Here is a 26,400-nt window from a genome sequence, read left to right as displayed (position 1 = left end):
TAGTAACATTGGCGCAAAAAACAATTTTTTTGAAAATAAAAATTGGTTTATTATTTTTGAAATAAACCAATTTTCATGCAGCCAATAGAAAAAACATCTCATCCTATAGTCAAAACGTATCAAAAATGATTTTTTTCAAAATTGCTGTTTCCATTAAGCAAATTTATTTTTCGAAATGTCAAATTGCACAATTATATGGTCAAAGAAAATACAGCAAGTGTCCAGATGAGAATTTGTTAAATGAGAATTTGTTGCAAGTAATTTTCACAGAAGCTTTCCATCCGATCTGACTGAGCTGTTTTGCAAAGACGAATTGTCAAACACTTTTCATTTGGAAAGCTGGTAGAGACAAACCCAAAGGACTGCTCAACAATTATCCTCTACGTTACGTTGGTCTGCTACATAAAATCCCAATAAAAGAGACTGAGGTTGAGTGGTTGTAAAAAGGAACAAAGTGGAAAACTTTGAGCATCTACTAATACTTTTGCAAGGCAAGAGAGTTAAAATTGAGCTGACCTGCTGTAGCTCAGAGCTACTGAAGTTGGACTTCCATCAAAGTACCTCTGGGTCAAACGGGTCAAGCTAAACATATTCTGGTAGCTCAAGGTGGTGGATTCACTGCTGCTGGTGGTGATGACCTGCAAATCTTCTGGTCCTATGTATAAAAAGAGGAGAAAAAAGCGTATTTAGCCTCCTGATGGCAGAAACAAGAAGCATTTTTCTACCATCAACTATTAAATCACACATTTGTTAAGAATAAACTGAAACCACTTGAGTGTCTTGCACGCACACAACATGACACACCTACTGGGGCTTGAACAACAAGAACTCTGGCAGACGTTTTGGGATGTTATTACAGCAAACAGTGGGGGAGGCAAACAGACCCACAGAGAAAGACAGGAACAGGGAGACAAACTCAGCAAATAAACAGCGCCGCATGGTCACTGCCATGGTCACACACATGTAGATTCATGAGCCTTGGGTAGGCAGTGACTAAGGTTGCATCATAAGCTGCTAACAATCAGAGCAACCCCAAGAGAGCACAGCTGTTTTATCAGCTGAATGGGGAGATAAATAGCTCAGTTAAAGGATGTTATTTTGAACGGCTGCTTGAACAAATCAAATGTTCTCTTTGGCTGCACAGCGACGGTTTTCCCTGTTTACGTTGTCCACTCTCAAACAATGGGATATAAAAAAAACCCACTCTTTTTCCTCCAACGACTTTTCTAAACATATTGAATTTATTTGGACTTTTATTTAAACAGCTTCAGACAGAGAGGAGAGTTTATGGAGCCGTTGTGAGTTTACATTTCTCGATTTCAATACTTGCATGTAGAGAATAAACCACAGATACATACATCCAGCCAAATCGTTTACGCGACCGCTATAAAATGTGAAAATCTTTCCTGAGGTCAGGAGTTTAGACCTAAACAAACACTAACAATGAGGACAATTACCAGTAGATTGGCCTATTACCAAAATAGACTGCTTAGAGTGTGTGTGTAATCCTCATTCCCCATTCTGTGTGTATGTTTACCATCTGCTGCTAACGAGCTTGGAGTGAGCCGGGTCCAGGTGTGGGTGTTTAGTGTACACTGGAGGGCAAGTAAGCCTCCTGTTTGAGATACACATGCACAGGCTCTTAATTCTACATAATCTGGTATGCCAACAACCTAGACTTGACTAAACTGAGAGCGACTCTTTGACCTTTCCTATTAAAACTTGATTATTAGTCGGTTCCCGTGGCAACAAGCTACCTCACAGGAACATGAAACATCCTATTTTATACACGTTTGTTAAACTGCCTCCTCAGATCTGGCAGTAATGACTGAGATAGCTGTGATTTCTTTGTTAGGGGAATCATTTCTGTGTTGATTCAACCATATTTTGGATAATAATCCAACTGAAAATGCTTAAAACTAGTTCAAACACCTAATATACCTTCCTATGCACACACATGAACAGAAACAATGTTAGCTCCACTGCAAAGCTAATATTTACAGTTTTATCTCAGCTCTCGGAGGTACAGCCATATTTGTTACTCTGAGGATGTTTTAGTTGATTTTAATGTAACGACAGGAAAGTTGACGTGGTCAATTTCAATGTTGCTGACGCTGAATATCGTTAGTTGCTGCCTTCTGTAAAAAGAGTCTCAGCCTCACATATTCTTTTACCTGGATAAATGAAGAATACACTTAAAAATCTACATACGAAGATGGAACAGTGTTGAATTTGTCTGACATTTTAAGGTCTAGATTCAGTTAAAAATGCTGCAGGTATGCAACAAAGCGCCTCCACATTTCAAACAGTGGCAGTGGCACTTAGCATAACTGCGGCTCACTACTTCTCATGTTGTTTTCCCCCCTGTGAGAATGCCAAATATTTACAACTCCTGTCAGTTTTTCCGTCTGTGCCAGCTCACTTCTGTTCTTCCTGTTTCGTTCCATCTCCTCTCATGATGGGGACGAGTCTGCACAATCTCTTCCCAGCAATCTTTAGGGAGGGGGTGAATTGATATCGCATGGCTTGCGCCTCATGGTGCCAGTCGAATGCGTGGTGGGTGTGCGGAGGTTGCCAATAGGAGGTGGGCGTGGGGGGTGCCAGGCGGAGGCTCCAAACGCTTAATTAGCATCCAAGATGTATGGATGGATGGCGTTACAGAAGGCTAATTATGCCATTTGAACAGAATCGATGGCGCTAAATGCCTTAGCATCAAAGCATTTGGACTCTTTTGCAGCTTATTGTATGAACGAGCATCGCAAATCTACACCGCTAGAAGGGCTCTAAGAAATTCATTTCCCTGGCAATACTTCGTGATGAATGCGACAGCTGTGGCGCCGAAGCTGGGAGCTTCAGCACGTGTCATCTGGCCCTGTCAAGGCCAAGCTTTTTCTAATTTGAAAAAATGGGAAAGTGACATTCTGCTCATTCACACTCGCACACATGCCAAGCATTCTGTCAGCAGAGCTGGCAGCTGGTGAATCGCGGCGCATCGAGTGACTCGACACAATCATGCACTTGAGAAGAGAGGAGACTTGCTCTCGACTTTGAGTTCAGTTTCTGTTCCATGATAAGAAGCGATTAAAACCTGCTGATTGTGAGAAATCCATGCAGACAGATGTGAAGTCGAAGTGTTTTACCACGTGACACTCAGGAGAAATAGGAAATTCTCCATCATCTGTGTGCTCTCACTCTGCTAAGCAGCATCTGCAGAAGACATTAAGTCCAAAACTAGAAAACCAACACATGATGTCATCAGGTTCAGGGTGAGGACGTGGAATCACTTTCTACTTGAGAAACAGCTGAGTTCGTCCTGCTGCTGTTATCTACTCCAGGGGTGTTCAAAGTTTGTCACATGGGTCAAGAAAATAAAACAATCTAAAATCACAGCGACTCTTTTTGTGATTTCAAACATTTTTTCTTTTTAATTATTAATTTTGCTTGCTTTTCTGTATTAAGTAAGGCATCTTGTTTTCAACGTCTTTTGAGCAAATTTACTCTTAGTTATAAGTGCAGGATTTGGGTATGTTTCTTTCAAAACGTTTGCTATATTTAGCCAAGTTTAATAAATAAGTCAAAATCATTTCTTCAGCACATTTTAAAACAACTGCCATTGGCCACATTACTGCAGACAAAAACAACAAATAATAATTTGAACTAAACAAAATAGAAACATAAAAGAAGCCCAACAAATTAATCTCACACTGTATTAAAAGCCAGTGAAAATGAGTTTTAAGAAGTGGCTTAAAACATCAAGAGTTGAAGCCTATCTTTAAATAAAAGCTTTATAATTAAAATCTCTGGATAGACAGGATTCTATTATGAAAGCTTGGTTATCAAAAGTTAAATACTTTTGTACTTTATCCACTGTAAAATGATTGTCAGTAATAATTTTATCCTGATTACAAATTCTAAAACATCTCCATCTGTATCATTCACCTGTGCTGGATGAGCAAAATTTGTATCACTCTTGAATTACATTTGGGGGCCACTCAAAATCAGTACAAGGGCCACAAATGGCCCCTGGTCTGCACTTCAGATACCCCTGATCTACTCACATCTCTCTTCAGCTGCATTTTCAATCCAACTGGGATGAATTTCACATTGCCATAGCAAAAATGAGGCTCGTTTTCAGTGTGTGTGTTTTGGCAAACCACAGAAGCATTTTCAAGGCACATGATTTGCCATTGAAGCTGACTAATTTAGGGGAAATGGCCGTCTATATGACAGACATCCATAATTTGTGTGTGCTTGGACCTATGGCTGCAGGCTAATATGTTAATACAATCAATGGACAAAGAATTTCAATCATTCCATCTAAAGCAACATTTCCTCCTGTCCTCATCACTCTCCTGGTATTACCTCTCACTCAGCCGCGTGATGCGTAGAAGATTTATTGCTCTGCTTCCTGCAATACATAAAGAAACACATAAAAGGTCTTCCACCTGAGTCCCTGCTTCTTGCAGGGAGTAATGCCTCTTTTATGCATCTCTTTCCATAATGGCCCCCATGTCGCTCTCACACAGACTCCTATCCAAAGAGGGAGTGCTCACCTCCTAACATGATGCTAAAGCTGCACACAGACATGCACACACTACCCTAATAATGGGGTAAACACACCACACACACACAACCCCGCACACAGAGAGCCTCTCCAGTAAACAGAGCAGCAGCTCTGATGTGCTCTTACTTCCTGGCTGCCATTCAGAGACATTAGAGCTGCCTACATTACACAGACATGCTAATGATATCTGGTAATGTGGCACTGCTGCATCGACATGCAGAATGGGTTTAAACCGAGCGCATGAGGAAAATACTGCTAGCCGTTGGTCCTTCATGGATTTATTATTCTGTGTGTGATATTAAACACTGAGATTTAGGGATTGACAATATATCGATATTAAGATTGTTGGTTTTTTTACATATGCAATTATGATGAGGAACTGGAGATTTTGCAAGATTAAACCAACTTAAATAAATATATATCCTACCAGACACCAGCCTCTAGCAGTCCTTTGTAGCTGCAGTATTGTACATATTGATATAATCTGCAACTGGAGTGCAAATGATGCAAAGACATGTTTCCTTTTGTTAGTATATTTCCAATGGCGCTGGGATTAACTTTTGGTTCACACAAATATGGAAGCTTCAGCATATGCACTCGTAAAATCTGTGCTAAATTATTCTGCATTAGTTGTCAATGCCGGCGACTTTTAAAGTCTTTGCTTCATTTAAGAAAGGGTATTTTTAGCTTTCCCCAAGCATAATTTAATCTTGTGCTTGTTGGATGGAAATTACAATCTAACGCTGCTACATTTTTACGACTTTTGTGTTTTTAGCATGAATTCAAAAGGCCTTTATATTCTGAATTAATTCTGAGATAAACATGTCCCGTTTCAGTGGTCCAGCATTAAGAATATCTTGGTAGAAATCATATATTTTACCAATAACATGTAATTTAAACATGTGAATACAATTGAGTCAGGTTTGGTTCTTATTGGGGTCGGTGAGAGCAGTTTGGGCTGACACAGATTGTTCCGAAAAAGGGCACAATGGTTTCTGTCTGTGTGATTGAGTTTAGAGAGCTCGAGCCAGACCCCAACGTCCACTCATGCTTTAGGCACCATTAGTGAGCTGAATTTGATTCAGACGGTGATGGATACAAAGTGGAGGTCAATGAGCGCTACTGTGACATCTGCCCTTTGAGGCTGATCAAACACCAGATGTGCCGCTACAGTGTGGAACCATCTGTAGGGAGCGCTTAAAGAAAGGAGGGGTCTCCCGTGGTTGAGGCCAGATAAATACATTTACACTCTAAATTATTCATACCCCCTAACAGAAATAGATTTAAAATATTTTTACTTTTAATCGACAATGTTCCTCTACTTAAACTGGGGTGTTTGTGTGCCTTGGATGGACATTTGTTGTGAATTGGTGCTGCCAGTCAGAAGCATGTTCAAAAAGGTCACTTTAAATCTAAATCTGATTGAGGTATCAATAATTATGAGTCAGGTGGCTGACGAAGGGAAAAACATGTTCTTCCCAGGAGTTAGCCGTGTGACATGATGTCTAATGTTGCATTTCAGGGATTTTAATTCTCAATTCTGTTTATTCCCACAAATCCTGCATGGATGTCTGCAGGCGATGTATGCAGACATGCTCTAAATACTTTCTATGAATGAATTCACTGGACTACTGAAACATTTACTGAGGTTAAACATGCAGCCTAAGGACATGAGCTGCTTGAATCCATTAATATGTTTTTTTTTTCTTTTATTATTTACTCTCTACCTAATGACTTCCAGAGAGGCAGTTACGGGTTCAGGGCTTCTTTGATTGTTCAGTGTTTAAACAAGGAATCTAACATATCCTGTGTTTGCTCTTAGATGGCACCCAGAGGGGTTGAATCCCGACCAAGGCACCTGTATGAAGAGTTGGAACTGGATTACAATCCAAAACCCAGGTGAGATCACTGTATTTATTCTTTTTATTCCTGCATGTTGGGAAACGTCACGCCACTTCCTGCCTTTGTCTCTCCCTACGCACTCACACACACCCAGACACACACAAGTAGTGTAGACTAATCCTCTTTGGAGCTTATAATTAAATCTGGAGTGTTTGCCTTGGGAGTGTGTACTCATCCCAGGAATAGGACTGATCAGCTCTCCCGAGAGCAGGGTGCAGGCAGGGGGATCTCTCGCCCTTTAATAGGACCGTACCAGTCCCTGTTTGTTTTTTACCTGCCATCTTGTCAAAATTATATGGCAAACATGCATCTGTCCAAAGTCGACAACAAACATTCATGTAAGTGTGTGTACACGCGCCGTCACGGCTCGCCTGCGAAGTGGAGCAGCACGATGTGCGCTGAGTGAGAGCAGGAGGCTGAGGAGGGGGGAAAGAAGGGACACCAGGATGGAGAGAAGGAGAGAGAGAGAGGGGAAAAGAGAACAGTTATTTCACGGGTTATTGCCCCCCCTGATGTGACAGGCACCAGGGACCACAGACATCAGCCCTGGGTAGGGGGGAAACAGACAGTGTAGAAAGGAGAAGCAGCAGAGGGAACAGTTTAGTCCTAAATGTGCAGATTTGGATAAACTTCAACACCTCAAAACAAACCAAGACTCTAATTACAATCGTTATTCCAGATTTCTGTGAAATTATTGGTCATATTTTCAATTATTGTATTTTTAAACAGTTTCTCAGGCAATTTGTAGCTCTTTTTTGTGAGCACTGCTTGGCATTTATTTCTCTATTGTTTCCAAAATTATTTCCACATCATTAAAAAGTAATCACTAGCTCCATTAGTAAGAGAAACATTACATTGTAAATCCAGAGCGTCATTTCTAGAATATTATTAATAATGGCAGCTATAATATTATCTGCTTACATGGTTAGATTTGCAGATAACAATCAGGTTCTTGTCTTTTGAAGAATCTCTAGCCTGAACTAAACAATTAACGTCCTTCAGCACTTCTCCTCGTTTCTAATGTTCTCTACAGAGATGAATTAATACTTCCAACTCTCATGAGCGTAAACACAAGCTGATAGAGCGTTGGATACCAATCTATTCTGAGAATGTTTTCTTTTTTTCAAAGTAAAAGGAGAAAAAACACTGGAGAAAAAGAGAGCAGACACAGCAGAGAATTGAATGCATTTTTCAAAGTGGGGCTGAACTTTGTGCGAAATCCCCCCGGGGGCCGCCATTATTGAAAGCCATTTCCTCTCAAAATGAGTGCGGCTCCACCATTGGCCTGGCTCTCATTAGCATACATTTGGCCTGCCTTTGTGTGGAGCCGGCTGGGGCGGCAGCTGGAGGGTTGGGAGCGAAGGAGGTGAGAGTTTGCATAAATGTGTGTGTGCGTGCTTGGATATAAGAAGAGATGAAGCAAAACGTCTCACAGATGGGAGCAAACAGGCAGAGGTGGAGAGGAGGAAGGAGGTACAAGTCAGAAAGATGGCTGCTCATACAGATGCTTACAAAATTCTTAAAAATTGACCCTGATTAGTTTAAATTTGTAAATATGTTGCAACAACTTTGTGTTCTTGCCATTAACAGAAATTTAAATATCTATTTCTGTAAGAGTTTTGTCTACTTTATTTCTTGCTTTTGTCTTAATATTTGTTGTTGTTGTTTTAGTATTTTTTGACTTGTGCCATGGACAGGTTAAAAATGACCAAAATAAATAAATAAATTGGTAGTTTTGAATAAAGCTCCAGCTATTTGTGTATTGAAACAAAGGAAGTTATTTTTGGAAAGTATATGTGGTATCACAGTATTTACACATATTTAAACCAAATATGGTTGGACACTCCCATGATCACTTGTTTTTTGTTTTGTTTGTTTTTTTATTTTATTTATTTATTCATACATACAGTTCTAGAAAGATGCCATTTCAGGTGAGGAATACATTTGGGCACTTTCACATTTATTCCCACTACAAAATCCTAAAATCACACACCAGAACATCACTTCAATGCTCCAATGGTGGTAACATAGCCTCCAAAATGGTCTACAAGTGGAGCACAACTACTGTCCATGCAAATTTGCCCCGAGAGCAGACCGCAATATACTAAATGAAGACAAACAATCAAAAAGGGACTGGACAAGTTTAACTTTCATAAGTAGAACCTTGCTTTTTAAGGAAAACAAAAAGGGCAGACTCAGGTTTTCCAGAGAGAAGAGAGACCCAGACTTCTCAAATAATGTTCCTTGGATAGATATGTTTGACATAAACCAAAAACCATAAAGCATTCAGAGCAAATACCTCATACTTGGTCAGCTCTCCATTGTAGATAAAACCACAAGTTTTAACTTGGAGAAAATATGAACAACTAAAAAATATTAAAGCTGAAGCATAACTGGACCCACAACATAGAAACGTGATGATCCAAAGATGTTTGAGGAGCCAACATACTAAAAAGGCTAAGTCAAAATCCAGATGTTGATCTCACTGCTTAAAGTTGTCTCAGCTAAAGGTGAGAAAGTGGGACAAACTTTGCTTGAATAAATGTCAGCTACTGGGATGATCAAACTTTCTCCTTCAGATATAAAACCCCAGTTTTGTTATCTTTTGATTCATAAGTAATATGGTATTTATTATTGCTATCACTTAATGGAGTGCACTCATGTTCGAATGACCGATATGCTGCCAAGTTACTTCAGAGAAAGGCTTTAAAGTGACACAAAGTGGCCAATTTCTGGGTTTACCTAAAGAAATATAGTTTTTCACGGCTAAATTTTGTAATTGTCTTGCAAAATAATAGACTCCTGTGAGCATTGCTCTGCTATGCTACATTGTAGAAATATAAGAAAAGGATTAGACCTTCAGTAAATTAATTTTCCCACAAACAGAAAACAGACTGCAGGCTACAGCATGCCCCGTTATCTGCTTTATTCCTCTGGAAAATATTTCTCATCACACTGTGGCGGCCCAAAGTGTAGATGCAATAAATCAGCTTCTCTCTGGCTGTCCCTACATCTCAAATTAAGAAACTTGAAATAGTTTATTCCAGAGTAGGCAAGTGTGATGGAAAGAAACCTCAGACATCAGCCTGAAACTGGCTCCTTGGGGCTACTGCACGGCACAGCAGCCAGTAAGTGAAGCTCAAGGCTTGGAAAAGAGGATTTGGAAAGAAAAGCTGGAAGTGGTAACATGGAGAGGTTTGCCCCAGGGAGGGTGAGAGTACTACTTTGGCTCTTACCTCACTCTCCATCGGCCATTAACGCGGGGGTGTAGCTCTGCCTCCGGATAGGCTCTACGCTTGGGGACGCATGCAGACACACAAGGCCATATGGAGAATATTACCGTCATTACCAATTCAAAGAGGCAGGTCATGGGCGCGGTGACCCAACCCCGGGTTATCCAATCAGAACAACCCCTGACCTATTCCCCTAAGGTGATTGGATTGGGAAGGCAGGCTGGCACCAAGTTGCTGGTCATGGCTGATTATTGGCAGATTAATGCTCAACTGACCTGAAACATGGGATGTGTACCAAAACCGATCTCAGTACTGAAATACAAATTGTACATCACGTAGGTTAGAGGTGTTTAATTTCAGAAGACCTCTAGCTAGCACCTCTCTGTTCATGTGTGATTACAGTCGATCATTCTGAGGAGGCTCTCATGATTGTTTGTGGAGAGACTGGAATCCTCTGCCCCACCTTATAAAAACCAGGGGCAACTTCTTGATTGTCCACAGCATGCTGAGTAGACTGTAGTATGTGTACAAGTGTCCCTTAAGGGCTCTTGTCTGACCTTCCTGAATAGCTCAAACTCATTCTTCCCAAGCTTACGGGTACTTGACTTTCTCCAGCACATCAACCTTTCTGCTGAGGCTTTAATGAGTTACATTCATGTTAGACACTCCTAAACATATGAAATAAAAGATATCTAAAAAATTTGGAACTGCTAATTTGCTGGAAATATTAAGGACAACCATTTCTAGAGTTTACAGAAAGTGGTCAGAAAAAGAGAAAATGGACATTCTGGGTTGAGATTAAAGCTAGCAGTTCAAGCAACCAATGCTTCACCACACTGACAGTTCGGTACACTCTGTTCGATTGGGGACCAACTTTGCGACATTTGTTACATTTCCAGTTGTTGCTGTTCTCTTTCACATTGCACTGACTCCAACAAACCAAACCTCCTCACCTGTAGTTTCACTGCACCTCCTTCCTTAAATGTAAACAAAGATGGAGATTTTATCGATCATCACATTTTAGCGGTTTTAAGATTCTTCTTATGTGTTTAGGAAAAGAACACCAGCCATTTCTTCCTCTAGCGCTAGATAAGATTTTGTTTAGGTTACATTTACCCAGAATGCCCTGTGCTGTAATTCACTTCCTGCTTCTAGAGCTGTCTCCAGTCCACTTACGTTCATATACGAATTCGAAACGAACCAGAGTTCACTTCAACGGAACCGAGAACTAGGCAGACCAGAGTTTGCTTTTTTGGACCCCATCAGAGTTTGACTACACATTCATGCTTCCTCAATCGTACCAGACTTCCTAGACAAATGGTTTGAGTAAAGCGTACTAAACAAGACTTGGTGTGAATGCACTCTAAAACTCACACATGTTCACGCCAACTGAACAAGATTGGAAAACAGAGTATAAATTTCAGTTGCAACATTTAGATGGATGTGTGGGGTAACTAAAACAAATTATTCTTTACCAGACAGACTTTCACTTCACTACGCACTATCAGTTTCAATATTAAGAGATAAAAGCTTCTACTATGTCTCCTTCAGTCTAACTTTCAAAGTCAAAGTGCATCACTGTGTAGTTCAGGTGTTCAGTCGCATTTATTACAGAAATCTGTTATCATTTTTCCTTCTGTAATATTGTTTGGAGCTCCTGGTGAATTCATAAGATTTTCTCAGGGTCAGCAGAGAAATCATATTGTTGCTGTTCTCATCCCGTCTTTATTAAAGTCCTGCTTCTCACAGCTTCACTGTTTTCCCCGCCCTGCTGCTGTCCAGCTGTCCAATGACTCACTCTAAACTCACCCAACTCGGTTAAAGTTGTTATTTCTGCAAGTCATTTAATTCCTCAGGAGCTCAGATTGAATTATATTGAAAGAATTGTTTGGACTCAGAATGCGGTTTAAGTGGTTTAAAAGTCTAAATAATAAAAATAAACGAGCAGCCGAGGAGTTCCTGAGGTTTTATGATTTCCTACGAGTGTCCTGACCCTTCACTGGTTTTGGTGGCTTTTTATGAAACTGTGGGCAGACGCAGCAATGTTTGAGAAGCTAACACACTTTGTGCTCAGACACAGAAGAATGCAATAGAGTCAGCAGAAGGAAATGAAAGGTCTTAAAGCAGCTCTGTCATATGCACAGCTGAGGCACCAGTGGCTCTACCTGTTTACATTAACTGGGCTTTCTCTGCTTTCTACTGATTCCATCAATCCTTCTGTCTGCATTTCTCTGTCACTTCTGTTTATGTTTCCCTTAGTTTCTTCTTCACCACCCGTCTCTCCGTCTGTCTCCTAGGGTCTGTGTATGGGAAAATGAAATTGGCGCATCATAAATAAAACAAAAGAGAAACACTTTGAGGCCCGGGCGCTCCCTCTGAGCTCAGTTAGAAATACAAAAACTGTTGTGTAAGAATCGGCATCGCATTCAGTCCACAAATAAAGACGAATTCAAATGTTGTCTTCCTCGTCTAGGAGGAAATGGAAAGCAGCAGCCCTGGACAAACTGAGCTCAATATGTGCAATGACGAGTACAAAACATCTCGTCCAAAATATTTCCCCATCTGTTTTCATAATCAGCTCTGACTTGACTGTTTTCCCCTCAACACAGCATGAGAGCTCTGCTTTTTGTTCCATTTTCCAAAAGGTAAATCTTCTTTTACTGATGGAACTGCTGTGGAGAGATTTAATGCATCATCAACGTAAAACATCTTTGGCATAACAGTACCTTGCAAAGGCATCATTAAACTTTAATATTTTCTTTTTTTTTTTTTTTTATATTAACATTTTTATTGAGAAAGCACATTACAATACAATTATATAATTACACCGATTACATTCACATTTTTACATGCTTCCTCTGTTTTCTAATTTAGACAAGAGAGAGAGAAAAAAAAAAAAAAAAAACAAACAAAAAACCAAAACTTGAATGGGAGCGGCGGGGCGGCCTGAGTACCAACCCATAATTGACATATCAAATTAGAGCATAAATCTGAATGACAGCAAGGTTTACGAAAAATCAGACACAACAGGTTTGACATATTCTGTCCACTTTGACCATATCTTGTAGAAAGTATCTCTCTGCACATTAATGGAAAAAGATAGTCTCTCCAGTACATAGATCTCTTTCACTACATTTATCCAGTCATCAGTTGTTGGAGGTTCCCGTTTAAGCCATTTCCTTGTAAGGGCCTTTTTGCTCCCGGCCAGTAAAATGAACAGAAGTTTTTGATCGTTGTGGTTCAGTTTGTCAACCGGTATGTTACATAAAAATATGCATTCAAAAGTTAAAGGAAAATTAGCAGTGAAGATGTTCTGTAAATGATTATGGATTTGAGACCAATATTGCTGGATGGTTTGGCAGTCCCAGAAAATATGGAAATGATTGGCATCATCCCTTCCACATCTCCAGCAAGTAAAACCCCTTCCCTGGTATCGTTTCTGCTTTGGGGTTATGAAAAATCTTATAATATGTTTCCAGCAGAATTCACGCCAAACCTTCGATCTTGTTGTTGTCCATGGTATCTTACAGATGTGGCCCCAATCATCTTCTGAGATTGTCAGGCTGGCTTCTTTTTCCCACTTCACTTTAATATAATCAGTGCTGTCCTTCTTACACCGCAGGATGGCGTCATATAACCTGGAAATAGTTTTACCTGGTTTTGACTTAGTTAGTAATATAAACGTTTCCACAAATCTCAAATTATGTAAATGTACTTTTAGCTCTTTATTAAAATAATTTCTGACCTGTAAAAATCTAAAAAAGTCATCTGCACATAAATCATGTTTTCTTTTCAGGGTTTCAAAACATTGGAACGTCCCTTTATGGACAAAAGAATAGTAATTAGTTAGGCCTTTTGAAATCCACTTCTTGAATCTATCGTCATGTTGATTTGGGAGGAAATCCGAATCATAAGCGCACCATCTTAAGAGTTTAGAGGCATTTTCTAAACCACAGATTCTAATTGCTTCATTCCATGCAGATATCATTACTTGTGATATAGGTTCATCTGCCAAATTAATTTTACTCTGTAATTTTGTGTCAGCTATTATGGCTTTAATTGGCATTGTTTTGACCGTTTCCCCTTCCACATTTTTCCATCCTGCAGTGTAATCCGGACAGCACAAACATATCAAAGGTCTCAACTGAGCTGCACAAAAATATTCTCGTAAACATGGAAGCCCACAACCCCCTTTTTCCTTTTTTAATTGTAGAGTTTTGTATTTGACTCTGGCTTTTTTCCCTTTCCAAATGTATTTGGACAGCATCTTATCCCATTCTACAAATTGTTTTGACGGTACGGGAACTGGTAGGGATTGAAATAAATACAAAAATCGGGGGAGAATGTTTAATTTAACTGACTCAATCCTGGAGTGTAGGTCTAAGAAAGGTATGGCGTTCCATCTTTGGATATCTGACTTTATGGCTATGTTCAAGGGGGCATAATTGGCTTCAAACATTTCATTAGGGTCACGATGGATCACCACCCCCAGATACCTAATACTATCTGCCTCCCATTCCCATTTATAGCAATTTTTAATTTCAGCTGGTGGGTCATAATTCACCGTTAGTACCTGTGTTTTGTTCACATTGACCTTGTACCCCGAGTATAAACCGAAATCTGATAAGATTTTCATTAATTTGGGGAGAACCAGATTAGGATGAGACATAACAAGCAACAAGTCATCAGCAAATAATGCCAATTTTTGCTCGCCTCCTATGGTCCTTATTCCAATTATATCCCGTCTTTGTCTGATCCATTGGCTCAATGGTTCTATAAACAAGGCGAAGAGGAGTGGCGACAAACAGCAACCCTGTCGAGTACCTCGCTCGAGTATGAATGATTCAGTAAGGTCTCCATTAATTTTGATTTTGGCTGTTGGTTTATCATACAACCCAGATATAGTATTTATTATAGATTTATCAAATCCAAATCTCTCAAGAACCTGATATAAAAAGGACCACCTCACAGAATCAAATGCCTTTTCGGCGTCTAAACTTAGCACTAAAGTCTCTATTTTTTGTCTGTGAACCTGGTTCATAATATGTAAAACTTTCCTAATGTTATCTTGAGTTTGTCGATGTTTAATAAAGCCTGTTTGATCATTATGTATTAGTCCTGGTAGGATAGTTTCAAGTCTCTTAGAGATGATGGAAGTGAACAGCTTATAATCAATATTTAATACACTGATTGGGCGGTAGTTACTACAATTTAGGTTATCTTTTCCTTCTTTCTTAATTATAGAGATTATTGCTTCTTTCCATGACGGGGGTACAATTTTTCCCTTCATTACCCAATTAAATGTTTTCTGCAAGGTGGGAGTCAAATGATCCTGCATTATTTTATACCATTCTGGGCCAAATCCATCTGACCCTGCCATTTTACCCCCTTTTAGTCTTTTAATTGCCGAGTGAATTTCTTCACTGGTTATTGTGGATACTAACAATTTATTTTGTTCCTCCGTCACTGTTGGTAGCTCCAATTTAGACAGAAAAGTATTAACTTCTTGATTATTATCTACATGGGTTTGGGAGTAAAGTTTTCTGTAATAGTTCTGAAAACATTGTTGAATTTTCTCCTCTTCGGTTTCTAATTGGCCATCTAAAGGATTTCTTATTTTGTGTATAGTCCTCTCTGCTTGCTGCTTTCTGAGTTTATATGAAAGAAGTTTTAATGATTTCCCGCCAACATCACAATACTGCTGTTTGTTAAAAATTATTTTTTTCTGTACTTCAACCATGTTTAGGTCATCTAATTCTTTTTTAAATTTTACCATATCCGATTTAATGCTGTCGTTCATAGTCACAGAGTGTTCGTGTTGCAGTTTTAACAATTTATCTTCCAGGTATTTACGTTTTTGTATGTTTTCTTTTTTTAAGTGGGTGGATATACTAATTATTTTCCCTCTAATCACTGCCTTCATTGCATCCCATAATATTCCTGGTGACACCTCCTCATTATCATTTTGAGCTAAATAATTTTCTATTTCTTTTTTTAAATTCTCTTTAATGTTTGGGTAGTTTAAAATATTTGTGTTCATCCTCCATACTGTAGACCTATTTTTCCTGTTCAGACAAATATCAGCATAAACTGGATTATGGTCAGAGATTGTACATGGACCGATTTCACAGGTTTTAATTTTAGACAAATCATTCTTGAACGTAAGAATGTAATCTAACCTAGAATATAAGTTATGAGGGTGAGAGAAGTGGGTGTATTCTCTATTAGTTGGGTGATGTTCTCGCCATACATCAACTAATCCTAAATCGTCCATGAGGTGTCCCATCCTCTTACCAATATTTCGTCCATCGCCTTTCCCACTAGAAGAATCAAATTTGGTGTTTAATAAAATATTGAAGTCACCACCGCATATTAAAGTTCCCTGACTCCTCGTTGTTGCAATTTCGAGAACCTGTCTATACAGGGACCAATCACTGCCCGGTGGAATGTATATATTCAGGATGGTGGTCATGGTACCATCAATCCTGCCCGTAATCATTATGTAGCGACCTTCTTTATCTTTGTACTCTGATATGTGTTCATAGTTAAGAGTTCCAGATAACAAAATTGCCACTCCCCTTCGCCTCCCAGAACTGTGGGAAGAAAAAAACACATGTTTAAAACCCATCTTGTTTAATTTAACATGCTCGCTATCCGGTAGATGTGTTTCCTGCAATAAAACAATTTGGGTTTTGTCTCTCTTAAATTTAGATAGGACTTTCTGCCTTTTTACTGGACTATGTAAACCATTAATGTTGTTTGACACCAATTTTATCAACCTGCTACTCATCTAACTTATATTTCTTAATTATATCACAAAGATTATTGGGCTCCCCGCTCACTCTTAAAAACACTGAACATAGAACATATAAAAAAGTTAACATTAAGAACAAACAAAACTCAAACTGAACTCTTGACTTCCAAGGTGGGGGTCTCAAATGAGAACCCTGCTTCACCTCCAGAGGCAGCTTCTTCATCAGTTAGTGAAGGGGCCCTTGGTGGCTATGGCCTCAGTGTAAAGAGCACCGCGAGAAACCTGCCTTATTTACTTATTGTACTTCATAAACCAAATACAAGTCCTGATTATTAGTAACAGAGTGGATAAACCTTAATTTTCCTTGTGCGTGGGAGAAGACCTCTTGAAGGCTCTAAGTTTTTCTTTGTAGCCGGCTGCGGGGTCCCGCCTCTTGTTTGCTGGCCCACTCCCCGGTCCGCCGCGTACTCTGCTCCAGGTCAGCTGCTTCAGATGCTCCAGGGCCGTTTCTGGTGACTTAACGACCCGCACAGCGTAGCCTCTACTGGACATGTCTTCAGTAGCTTCCACCACTGTATTGTAGATCTTTGTTTCATCTCCATATTTCACCCTCAGCCGGGCAGGAAAGAGAGTCTGAAAGGGGATTTGCTGCTCCTTCAGAATCTTGCGCACGTCTGCGTATTCTCTTCGTTTTTTCAAAATCAGAGGGGGATAGTCATGGTCCAAATTCACTTGCTTGCCGTTCCAGGTAAATCCTCTTTTCTGCCATGCCTTGCGAAGGAGAAGTTCTTTGGTTTTAAAACTGAGGAATTTCACAACAATAGATCGCGGGGGAGCGTCGCTTGGAGGCGGAGGGCCTAGAGAGCGGTGAGCCCGTTCAATGTGTATGTCGAGCTCGTCTTGGGACAGCGCCAAGCCCTCACGGAGCAACTTCTCCACAAAGTCACCCATTGATGCCGAGTCCCGTTCTGCCGCCTCGGGTACGCCATAAATGCGTATGTTCTCTCTTCGTGTACGGCTTTCTAGGTCCATTAGTTTATCCTCCAGCTTTATCTGTAGCTTTATTATTTCAGTGACGGCGTCCTCCGTGGTTAAAATCCTCTCCTCCGCTTTTTCAATCCGGTCCTCAGCCTCATCTAGTCTGGTGTTCATCTTTCGAATTTCTTCTTTTATTTCCCCCAAATGCGCATTATTTTCCTGTCGGAAGCCTCTTAATTCCTGCAATACCGTCTCCCATTCAGCCATAGTATCACTGTTGTTTGTTTAGTTCAAGTCAAAAAGTGCAGCGGTAATTTTTCAAACCGGAGGTTTGAGATGAATAGCAGTTGGCATTAGCTAAAATGCTAGCAATATTTTCTCGACTTTAAACGTCCGCTTATTGGCGTTATAAAGCATCGGTTTTGAAGTATTTCGCTCACCCCAGTTCTTTTTCACCTTTATAGGTATGTTTTCGTCGTTTAAGTGGGGTTGGGTTTTCAATTTCTTAGGTTCTCTCGGGAGCCCGTTCACAGCGCGGCCATCACGATGACGTTCAAACCGGAAGTCCCAAAAACTTTAATATTTTCTATTTTTTTTCTGTGTTGAAACCACAAGCCTCCATGTGTTTTATTGGGACTTTCTGCAATGGAGAAGGGGTCAAAAAATTTTACAGTCCAAAGGGAATTTTTAGACTAAGAGCTGATAGTGTTTCCCAACAACTCTACACTTTTATTAAACATCTACAATAGGAAATGTCATTTTATTTCTGTTTATAGGTATTAAAGTTCAGCAAAAAGGCAATGGACAGCTTGTCTTGTTTGTTTTTTTCATGGAGAAAACAACTAAGAGCTGTATTTGTTATAATTATATCTTAAAACACTAGTTAGTTCGTACAGTAGCATTTTGCTTGTGTCGCCTTGCATGATTCTTTCGCCTGATCCATCAGGTTTGGGAGACTTTGTGTTGGTCTATTTAATAAAAACCTTATGAAATCCTCTGAGGTTTGTGGTTGGATTGTGAGAAAATGTAGAAAAGTTCAAGAGGAATGAAAACTCTTCCATAGCACTGCTGTTAAAATGACTTCCCATCTGTTTCCGTCATCAGCTCTTACTCAACTGGTTTCCCTCAACTCGTCTTTATTACATGAGAACGAAGCTCCTCGTTGCTAGCTCCAGACCGTACATCTCATTTAACTGCTTATGCCTTTTTAGTGGCTGTCATTCTGCATTTTTATTAATTGAAAGCAATAAATGCATTCATATTTGAGCAAAATAGATCATTATTACCTATTAAATCTGTGTGGAAACATCGTCATAGAGCCTGTTATTACTGGTGGCTCCCGTCTCTTCTCACCTTCTCATTTTCTAAACCAGAGCCCCTGCTGTTACCTGCCACTGATACTGTACACACTCCCCGCCGCTGCTTACTATGTAATAGCGCTTAGTGTAAACACGGGCCCATTTAGATGAAGAACGCACACCAAGGTGAGAGCCAATTTCCAGCACCGTTGTTGACATAGGCTGGTTTGATTAGCAGAGCTGTCTTGATGGCCGAGGCCACGGTGGCTAATGGTTTCCTCTGCAGCACTCAGCCTGCACAGTGCTGATTTTAGGGAGACTAGTAAATGCATCAAGCACTAATGAGTATTGTCAACTATCCCTAAACATTTCCACAAAGATTGAGGACCAGTCTCCTCAGATTAGAGGAAAGGTTTGCCACAATTTATCCGTAAAGTCACGCCACCGCAGGGAAAAACTGTTTGTGCCTCTGCAAACTGTGGCACCGTTTACCCTGAAAAAGCTTCAGCTGAAATGTGAAATGCATATGAATGAATATGCGTGGGAGTGTGTGGCAGCGAGGTGCAGCAGCTGGTACTTTTTTTGCTGAGCAGTTGATATATTTTGCATGCGGTGGGCGTAAGGTGAGCATATAATTGGCAGATGTGCTCACATGTGCATCCATATGTTTTATAATCAGAACTGTAATGAATTCGATGATTAAATGCTATTTAATTGGCATTGGCGTCATTTCTGTGTGTTGTGCTCTAGAGTATGGAGGCACCAAAAAGTGTCAGTCGGCTTTTAAAATAATGTAAAATAAGCTAATGTAAAAATAATAGTGCAGCAGAATCAGCAGATTAAACACTGCTGTTGCCTGTTTTATTAAAATGCCAGCAAGAAAAAGGTTTGTTTACAAGTATTAATTGTAGTCTTCTCTACATTATGTATCTATACTACTAAAACACTCATTTACTAAGATTGTTACTGGCGCTTAAGTAGAAATAATATGAAATAAACACTAAATCTTGATCCAAACAGCTGGTGGAAACGTCCTGCACTTCCTCTGGTGTCTCATTTAAAGGATTTAATCTATAAGAATAACGTTTCTCAGAAGCTATTACTTTTTTCTTCTTTGCTATTTAAAATTGATTTTAAGCTCTCAGTGTATTTCTAACACTGATAAAGATCTCAGTCTTACTTATTTATGGACTTACCTTTAATCCTACAAGCTGCCCAAACCCTCAGGAAGTGAGATCATCTTTTCTTCTAACCTTTCCTGAACACCTGAAGGCAGCTGTTTTAATTGCAGACTCAGAACTTTATTATTTTGATTATTTAATTATATTTCATGCTTTTATTTTAATTAGTGCTGCATGTTTATCTGCATTTACTTTAGCACATATATATTGTCATTTTTTCATGCTATTTATGGCTAATTTTGTGTTTATTTTCTGCATTTTCTCTACATTATTATATTTAGTCAGTTTTTTCAGCCTCTAATTGTGTAAGTTGACATTTTTTACTTGGTTTTTACTCTCTCATAATGTCTGTCAATTAGTTTTTAAAACAGAACACTGACATGACAGTGTGCAGCAAATAGTTTGACTTTTATTTGTCTTTCTGATTAATATTTACCAAGTATGGAGCTTTTATCTCAGGCAGAGTCGTCGATAGACTGAATTTATGCTCCAACTTCCACACCAGTTGTTCACAGGGGTGTTCCTGAGCCCGTGCATTGATTTCCTCTACACAATCATGTTTGCTTTTCAATTCGGGACCGCCTGGGAGCCCAAAGATCACGAACATTCAATATTGGTTTCTCACCCCTGTCCCTTGTGTGCAGCCTTCTTTGGATTCTGCAGATCTCTTAATTGTACTGTGATGCAATCTGAAAGTATACTTATATTTATGGATAAATGGAGGATGTCAAACAGAGTAATGCTGTTTCATGTTAAATGTCACATTCATCCAGAGAGTGTGTGTGTCTGACAGACACATGGTTGTTTCCCAGCTGTTGTGGGGGTATTTGTGGGAGTGTGGGACTAATGAGGAGTGGGGGGCTGTTGTGGGTGTGGGATTACTAATTTCCTCCTTCCGTTTCCTGGGGCAGGTGCGGGATAACCGCCATACGCACAGATTCCTCACTGTCACAGGGCGGAAGCAGGCCCCAAACTGCAACACACACTCTGCTTTCACTGCTGCGTGTGTGTAATCGTATATCTCCCAACACGTACCCGCATGCACAGCTCTGGATGTAATATTGAGTCTATCAGCGGCTCTCTGAGGGCAGTAGGGGGTGCGGTGTATGGTGATGATGTTCTCAGAGTGCGAGTCAGATGTATTAGACTGCGTGTCATTACAGCTTTCCACTCTAGTTGGTCCCCGTGGTTCACATCACACCTTACTCTGCTGCTCCATATAGACCTCAGAGGGACAGACGGGGGAGTCTCATCCGTCTCTCTGCCTGTCCCCTGCTAAACATAACCATCAGCTCCCTTCCCTGTCCGCATCTCAAACCAACCGTCTCCCTGTTCTGCCACAAATTCAGCACTGGATGAATGCATGGACTCGGTGCTTTGTGAAGTATTCCTACCTCTGGAACAGCTTCAGCATGCAACATTGAAATTCTTCATAAACACAAAGAAACTCTTTATTGTAAAGTGGAAATTATTAAAGTTTTTGTACTGCATCTGAAAAGTCTGGCATGTATTTGCATTTAGCCCTCAAACACCCTCATTAGTAAATCTAGTCCATCTGTGTGCGATCTAATCTCAGGATAAATACAGCTGTTCTGCACAGTCACAGTAAAAAAACAACAACTTGATGATGTATTGTCCCAGAAATGACTGCAATAAATGATAATTTTGTTGTTTTGAAACCATTTTCAGGTAATCTATTGAAAATGGCATATTAATGCAAGTTTGCGACAGACGTAGTTCTGAACATATCTTATAATAAAATGACTAAAGCCACGACATGATCGTTTTCATTTAAGTTACAATTCACTTATTCAATTCTTATCGCATTTTTGTATCTTTCACTAATAATGTAGAACTTTTCTCCATCTTTAACATTTTACTATTAAACTAAAAAGTACACACAAGTCTGCAAAAACCTGGTTGTAAAAGTATGTGCACCCTAAACTAATACTTTGTTGAAGAACTTTATTTAATTTACAGTATGTAGTCAGAGAAAATATTTTCCAATGGTGATCCAATGAAAGGTGATTAAGGTGCTTAAGTACCGACTGATGTGTATAGGACGACAACTTGGAGCCCTGCAGCTCAGAGGTCTGGAAGAATCCATTTCTCTATTAGCATCATTTGAGATGTTGGGAAAAACCATCGTCTCTAGTGCAGCAGATAGTGGTGGTGTAGAAGAAGATATATGTGACTGCTTTGCCCCGATTATCACTGAAGATGAGAAAAGATGAAATGAGATGCAAAAAGGAGAGAAGCATTAAAGTGAGAGATAATGGAGAGACAAATGGAGCATAAAGGAGAGAGAAAAATGTTGAAGGAATTGAAGAGAGAAGAAGGATTGTGGGTTTTTGGGTGGCCCTGAGACGAGTTGAGGACCCAGGTGTTGCCCCTCCTTTATCCGGGTGTATCTCCATCCTTCTTTTATTCCCTCTCAGTGCCTCTCCTGGTGGCCTTCAGCGTTTAATCTGGATTAATGGAGGAGCATGACCTTCGCTTCTTTCTCTCCTGCTCTTTCCACTGCTGCTTCATTTCACACCACTATCTAAGGAGCAATTTATTTCCACGCAGACTAGACTGCACATCTGTTTCTGTTCTGTCACATCTTCATTTCATATTAAAGCCTTTAGCTTTCTGTCATTCTTCCATCCTCCACCAGTTTTATTCCTCGTGTCTGTGCTTCTGTTTATGCTGACGGACAAGGCAGGGCTGGTAGTTGCTGGGACCACCTGTGAGTCCTGTCCAGCCCCTCTCTATGGGTGGTCAGGTCTCTGCAAACACACATGCTGAAGTCCACATCACCTCAGTCTATGAATATCCTCAGGGGAAAGTCTTGTCAGGCACGAGTGCAGACGCACGCTCCCAAGCAAGATGTGTGCAGCCTAAACTGTGGTGAGTGACTCATTCTAATTGGCTGGTCAACAGGTGCCGAGCTCGACTCGAGGGACCGGACGCGGCAGATGCAGGGATACAATTACAGAACAAGGCAGAAGCTAAGCTCAAAGCTTCTGTATAATAACTACAGTAGGAGCCATTGTTAGGGGGGAAGTAGACGGCGAAATCTGTTCTATGATTCTCTTTGTTGCTTATCTTTAAAACAATTTACCCACTACCAAATCTGCTACATCACTATACCACTTACATTCAGTTATACAACTGTGTTAAAAAACGATACACAATCAAACACTGTCAAATTTTAAAACTTAGAAAAGCTAAATTAATGCTTTCATTAAACCAACACTGAAAGTAACAAATTGAACCGTTTTTATGGTTTTCAAACATAATCAACTAGGTTATTATTGAACCTAGCTCTAGTTGTATCTGATGTCACCACTGCTATGTTCAGCAGTATCACAATGTTGTGATTACCTAACACTGTGTAACACCTTTCTTAAAATAGAAAGTTAAAAACAGAAACTTAGTTTAATGCGCTTTATCAAGAACTGATTGAAACTACAGTGAACCTTTTTCTATTCGTCGGTTTTTCTATGGCATGTACCTAAATTATTCACAGAAACCCGCCTATTTTTCTTTTTTTTTGTAGCTCGTATCTTAAATATTAGAAAGAAAATTCAGCTTGGGAAACATAGCTGAAATACACAGGTGTAGAGCTACTTGACATGCTATTGGATGTCATTTGCAAAGCATCAAATTTATTTTCCTTGACACCAATTGGCTATAATCTCCAAACCATTGATGTTTCCTCATGTTTCTGGGCTAAAATAGTTCCCACTATGCATACTAATGCATATTGAGGTATATTTGGTTTTTAAACTATTGAAATGATAGTATTATTATTCAGGTATTTTAGTTATCAGTGTGCAGCCGGTGTCCCTAACCAACAACAACAACTTATATGAGCATTTAAATTGTACAAACTTTTCCACGAACGAGAGAGATTGAGAAAAGTTTTGTTTTTGACCAAAATATGTCCAAAAACACTCAATACTGGTCTCAGTGTAACTAATTCAGATGCTTCCTTTATAAAATACTTTGCTTATTTCAGCCAGCAAACACCAAACTTCTGCCAACATCAGAATAGCAAGTCTCCAAACAGCCTTTCAAGCTTCTGCAACTCTGCATCAGGCTCTTGCATCTCTCTGCTTTGGAAACTGATAGTTAAAAACTTTACGCTTCGCTTTATAAGAAGACTTGTTTATCACTCAGACCCTGGAAATGTAGCATAAGATGGAAAACATTTGAGCCAGCCTTTTTGCTTTGCCTCTCTCTCTCTCCCACCATTGCTCGGAAGCCCCCCGTGTCGCCTTACCCAGGGGTTTAGCCCCTAATCACCCATAGCTAGTGGGAGGGAACCGGAGACTTCCAGCTGGCTGCCTTGTTACTGCACACCCCTGGGACACACACATTCCTCCACACACACACAACCTCATATATGCTTACCAAGGAATTTGCCGTTATCTCTTGGCATCTCTCCATCCACGTCCCCCTGACAACTCGATCCTGCCAAGGCCTCACCACATAAACTGAGCAACAGCAGGAGGCCGACCAACAGAGAGCCGTCCTTCACTCCAAACCAGTTCAAACCAGTATCAAGAATAGTCATCACAATACAATAAGCTATCTGTACAGAGGGTACTTAAAGAATTAGAATACATTTTAAAAAACAATTACAAGGTGTTCACAAATCCTAAAAAGTCTCTAAAATGACTTAAATTTATAAAACAAAATGTAAGTTGGCCTTAAATACGATAATTACAGGTCTTAAATTTTGTTGTGACAGGACTATTTCATCTCATATGCATTTTTTTTTCTTTATCTTACAGGAGGGATCCATATGACTATCCCACACACTCCAGGGCTCACAGGGAGCCAGTCCCTTACCCCGGTCACTACCAGGACCCTCCAGGTCCCAGCAACTCCGGCCGTTTGCCACTCCCTCAGTCGTCCAACCAGTCCCAGCAGGCGCCTGCTAATCAACGCTACTACCCGTCCGCCCAGCAACACCGTGCAGCTCTGAGACAGGATGTCCCTCCGTCTCCGACGGCTGGTCGCAGGGGGCGGCAGTACTATGAGCCCGTGGTAGGGAGAGGAGACGGCTACCGGCAGGCCAGCCCCGGCCGCTACACCAGCCCAGACAGGTACCCTACAGCAAAACAACGCTACGCCAGTCCTGATGGCTACCGTCATGAGGATGAAAGACAGCCTGAGCCAAGGCGGAAGGACCCTATGATAGGTGCAGTGTAAAGTGATGAAAGTTAAGGTTTAACACGGGCGCTTTGCAAAGAGTTATATTTAAATGTATATAAATATATATATATTATTTCTGGTGGAGATATTGTGAGTATTCCAGTATTGCCAAGGTTTATGATGACGGATTTTATAATGCAAAATGAAATGAGATTAAATTGCACAAATATTTACAGCAAACGTGGTGCCATATAGATGTTTAAGTTGAAGTATATTCCAGCACTGAAAGCACTGCATTTTGTCCAGAAGGATCAAACAGAAGGTAATAAATGGGGGGGAATCACCTTTACCAGCTAGATCATGACAGGAAGCCGACAAACAAAAACAGGAATTAGCTCTCCTTCTTGACTTTTAAGCCTTGATGTTTTGCCGCTTAAGCTTCCTTTACTTCCTGACATGTCGGGGTTTTTTCTTTTGTCTTTTTGCCTTTGATTATGTGGATGAGGCGACACCTTTACTGTCCGAGAAGAATTTAATTGTGATATTTTTGTGTTTTTTCTAATAAAGTAAATAGAGTTACTCTTATGAGCTATGCTACTAGTAATGAATTAAACTAAATCTTTTCCTCTCTAACATCTCAAACCTGAAATTAGTTGCACTGACTGATGTGTAGCTTACGGTTTGTTTCAAACATTGTCAAATAACTGATTTTTTTTTTCTTTTCTACAAATACTTTGCAATAAATATTTTTGAGATTCTTATCCTCTCTTCTTTCTGTTCCCGCATAAATATTTGAAACGTGCTGTCAAACTGCGCCATGAGTCATCGCTTTTTAAAAATTCATTACGATGTTAAGCTGAATTTCTCCTTGCTCAATCTCCAGATAAATTTACCCTCGTGAGATGACTGATAAGAGTAGCCGGCCTCCCGATAATGACTGAATCGTCTCCAACAATTAGGGGCAGGAAAATCTCCACTAGAAAATGATTAATACCCAATTTGCTCTCTGTAAGTAAAGATGGCCATGATTGGTGAAATTAGACTTGATATGGTGCATAATTGTGTGTGGAGAGGGCTTTTTCTATCAGTTAATGTTTAATTAGCAGCAGCGCGGGAAGGGAGGAAGCATATGCTGATGGGCCTGGTCTCCGCGTTGGTTTGACCTTCCTCTGTCAGAGCCGCAACAGACCAACTTTAAATCATATTATTTAGAACTAGACAATTTACGTCTGTTTCATCAACTAATAAATACTTACTGTTTGAGATGTCTGGTGGTATTTAAATGTTGGGAACAATGATACGGTGCACAGTGCACCAAAATAGACAGAAGCGCAGTAAACAA

The 26,400-nt window shown here is 40.0% G+C and overlaps 1 protein-coding gene across 2 annotated transcripts in view; it reads left to right on the top strand.

Moving 5' to 3' along the window:
- LOC111607616 (partitioning defective 3 homolog B-like) overlaps positions 1 to 25,819 on the top strand; it is a 149,354-nt gene extending 123,535 nt beyond the window's left edge. For both annotated transcript variants that reach the window (XM_023329599.1, XM_023329600.1), the window contains 2 exons: positions 6,387 to 6,463; positions 24,695 to 25,819. In XM_023329599.1, the coding sequence (XP_023185367.1) occupies positions 6,387 to 6,463; positions 24,695 to 25,115 (498 nt within the window). In that variant the 3' untranslated portion in view covers positions 25,116 to 25,819. The remainder of the gene's footprint in view (positions 1 to 6,386; positions 6,464 to 24,694) is intronic.
- Positions 25,820 to 26,400: the final 581 nt, after the last annotated feature.

This window comes from Xiphophorus maculatus, chromosome 24, assembly GCF_002775205.1.
Source record: "Xiphophorus maculatus strain JP 163 A chromosome 24, X_maculatus-5.0-male, whole genome shotgun sequence".
Taxonomy (NCBI): domain Eukaryota; kingdom Metazoa; phylum Chordata; class Actinopteri; order Cyprinodontiformes; family Poeciliidae; genus Xiphophorus; species Xiphophorus maculatus.
This window is presented reverse-complemented; position numbering and strand designations above follow the sequence as displayed.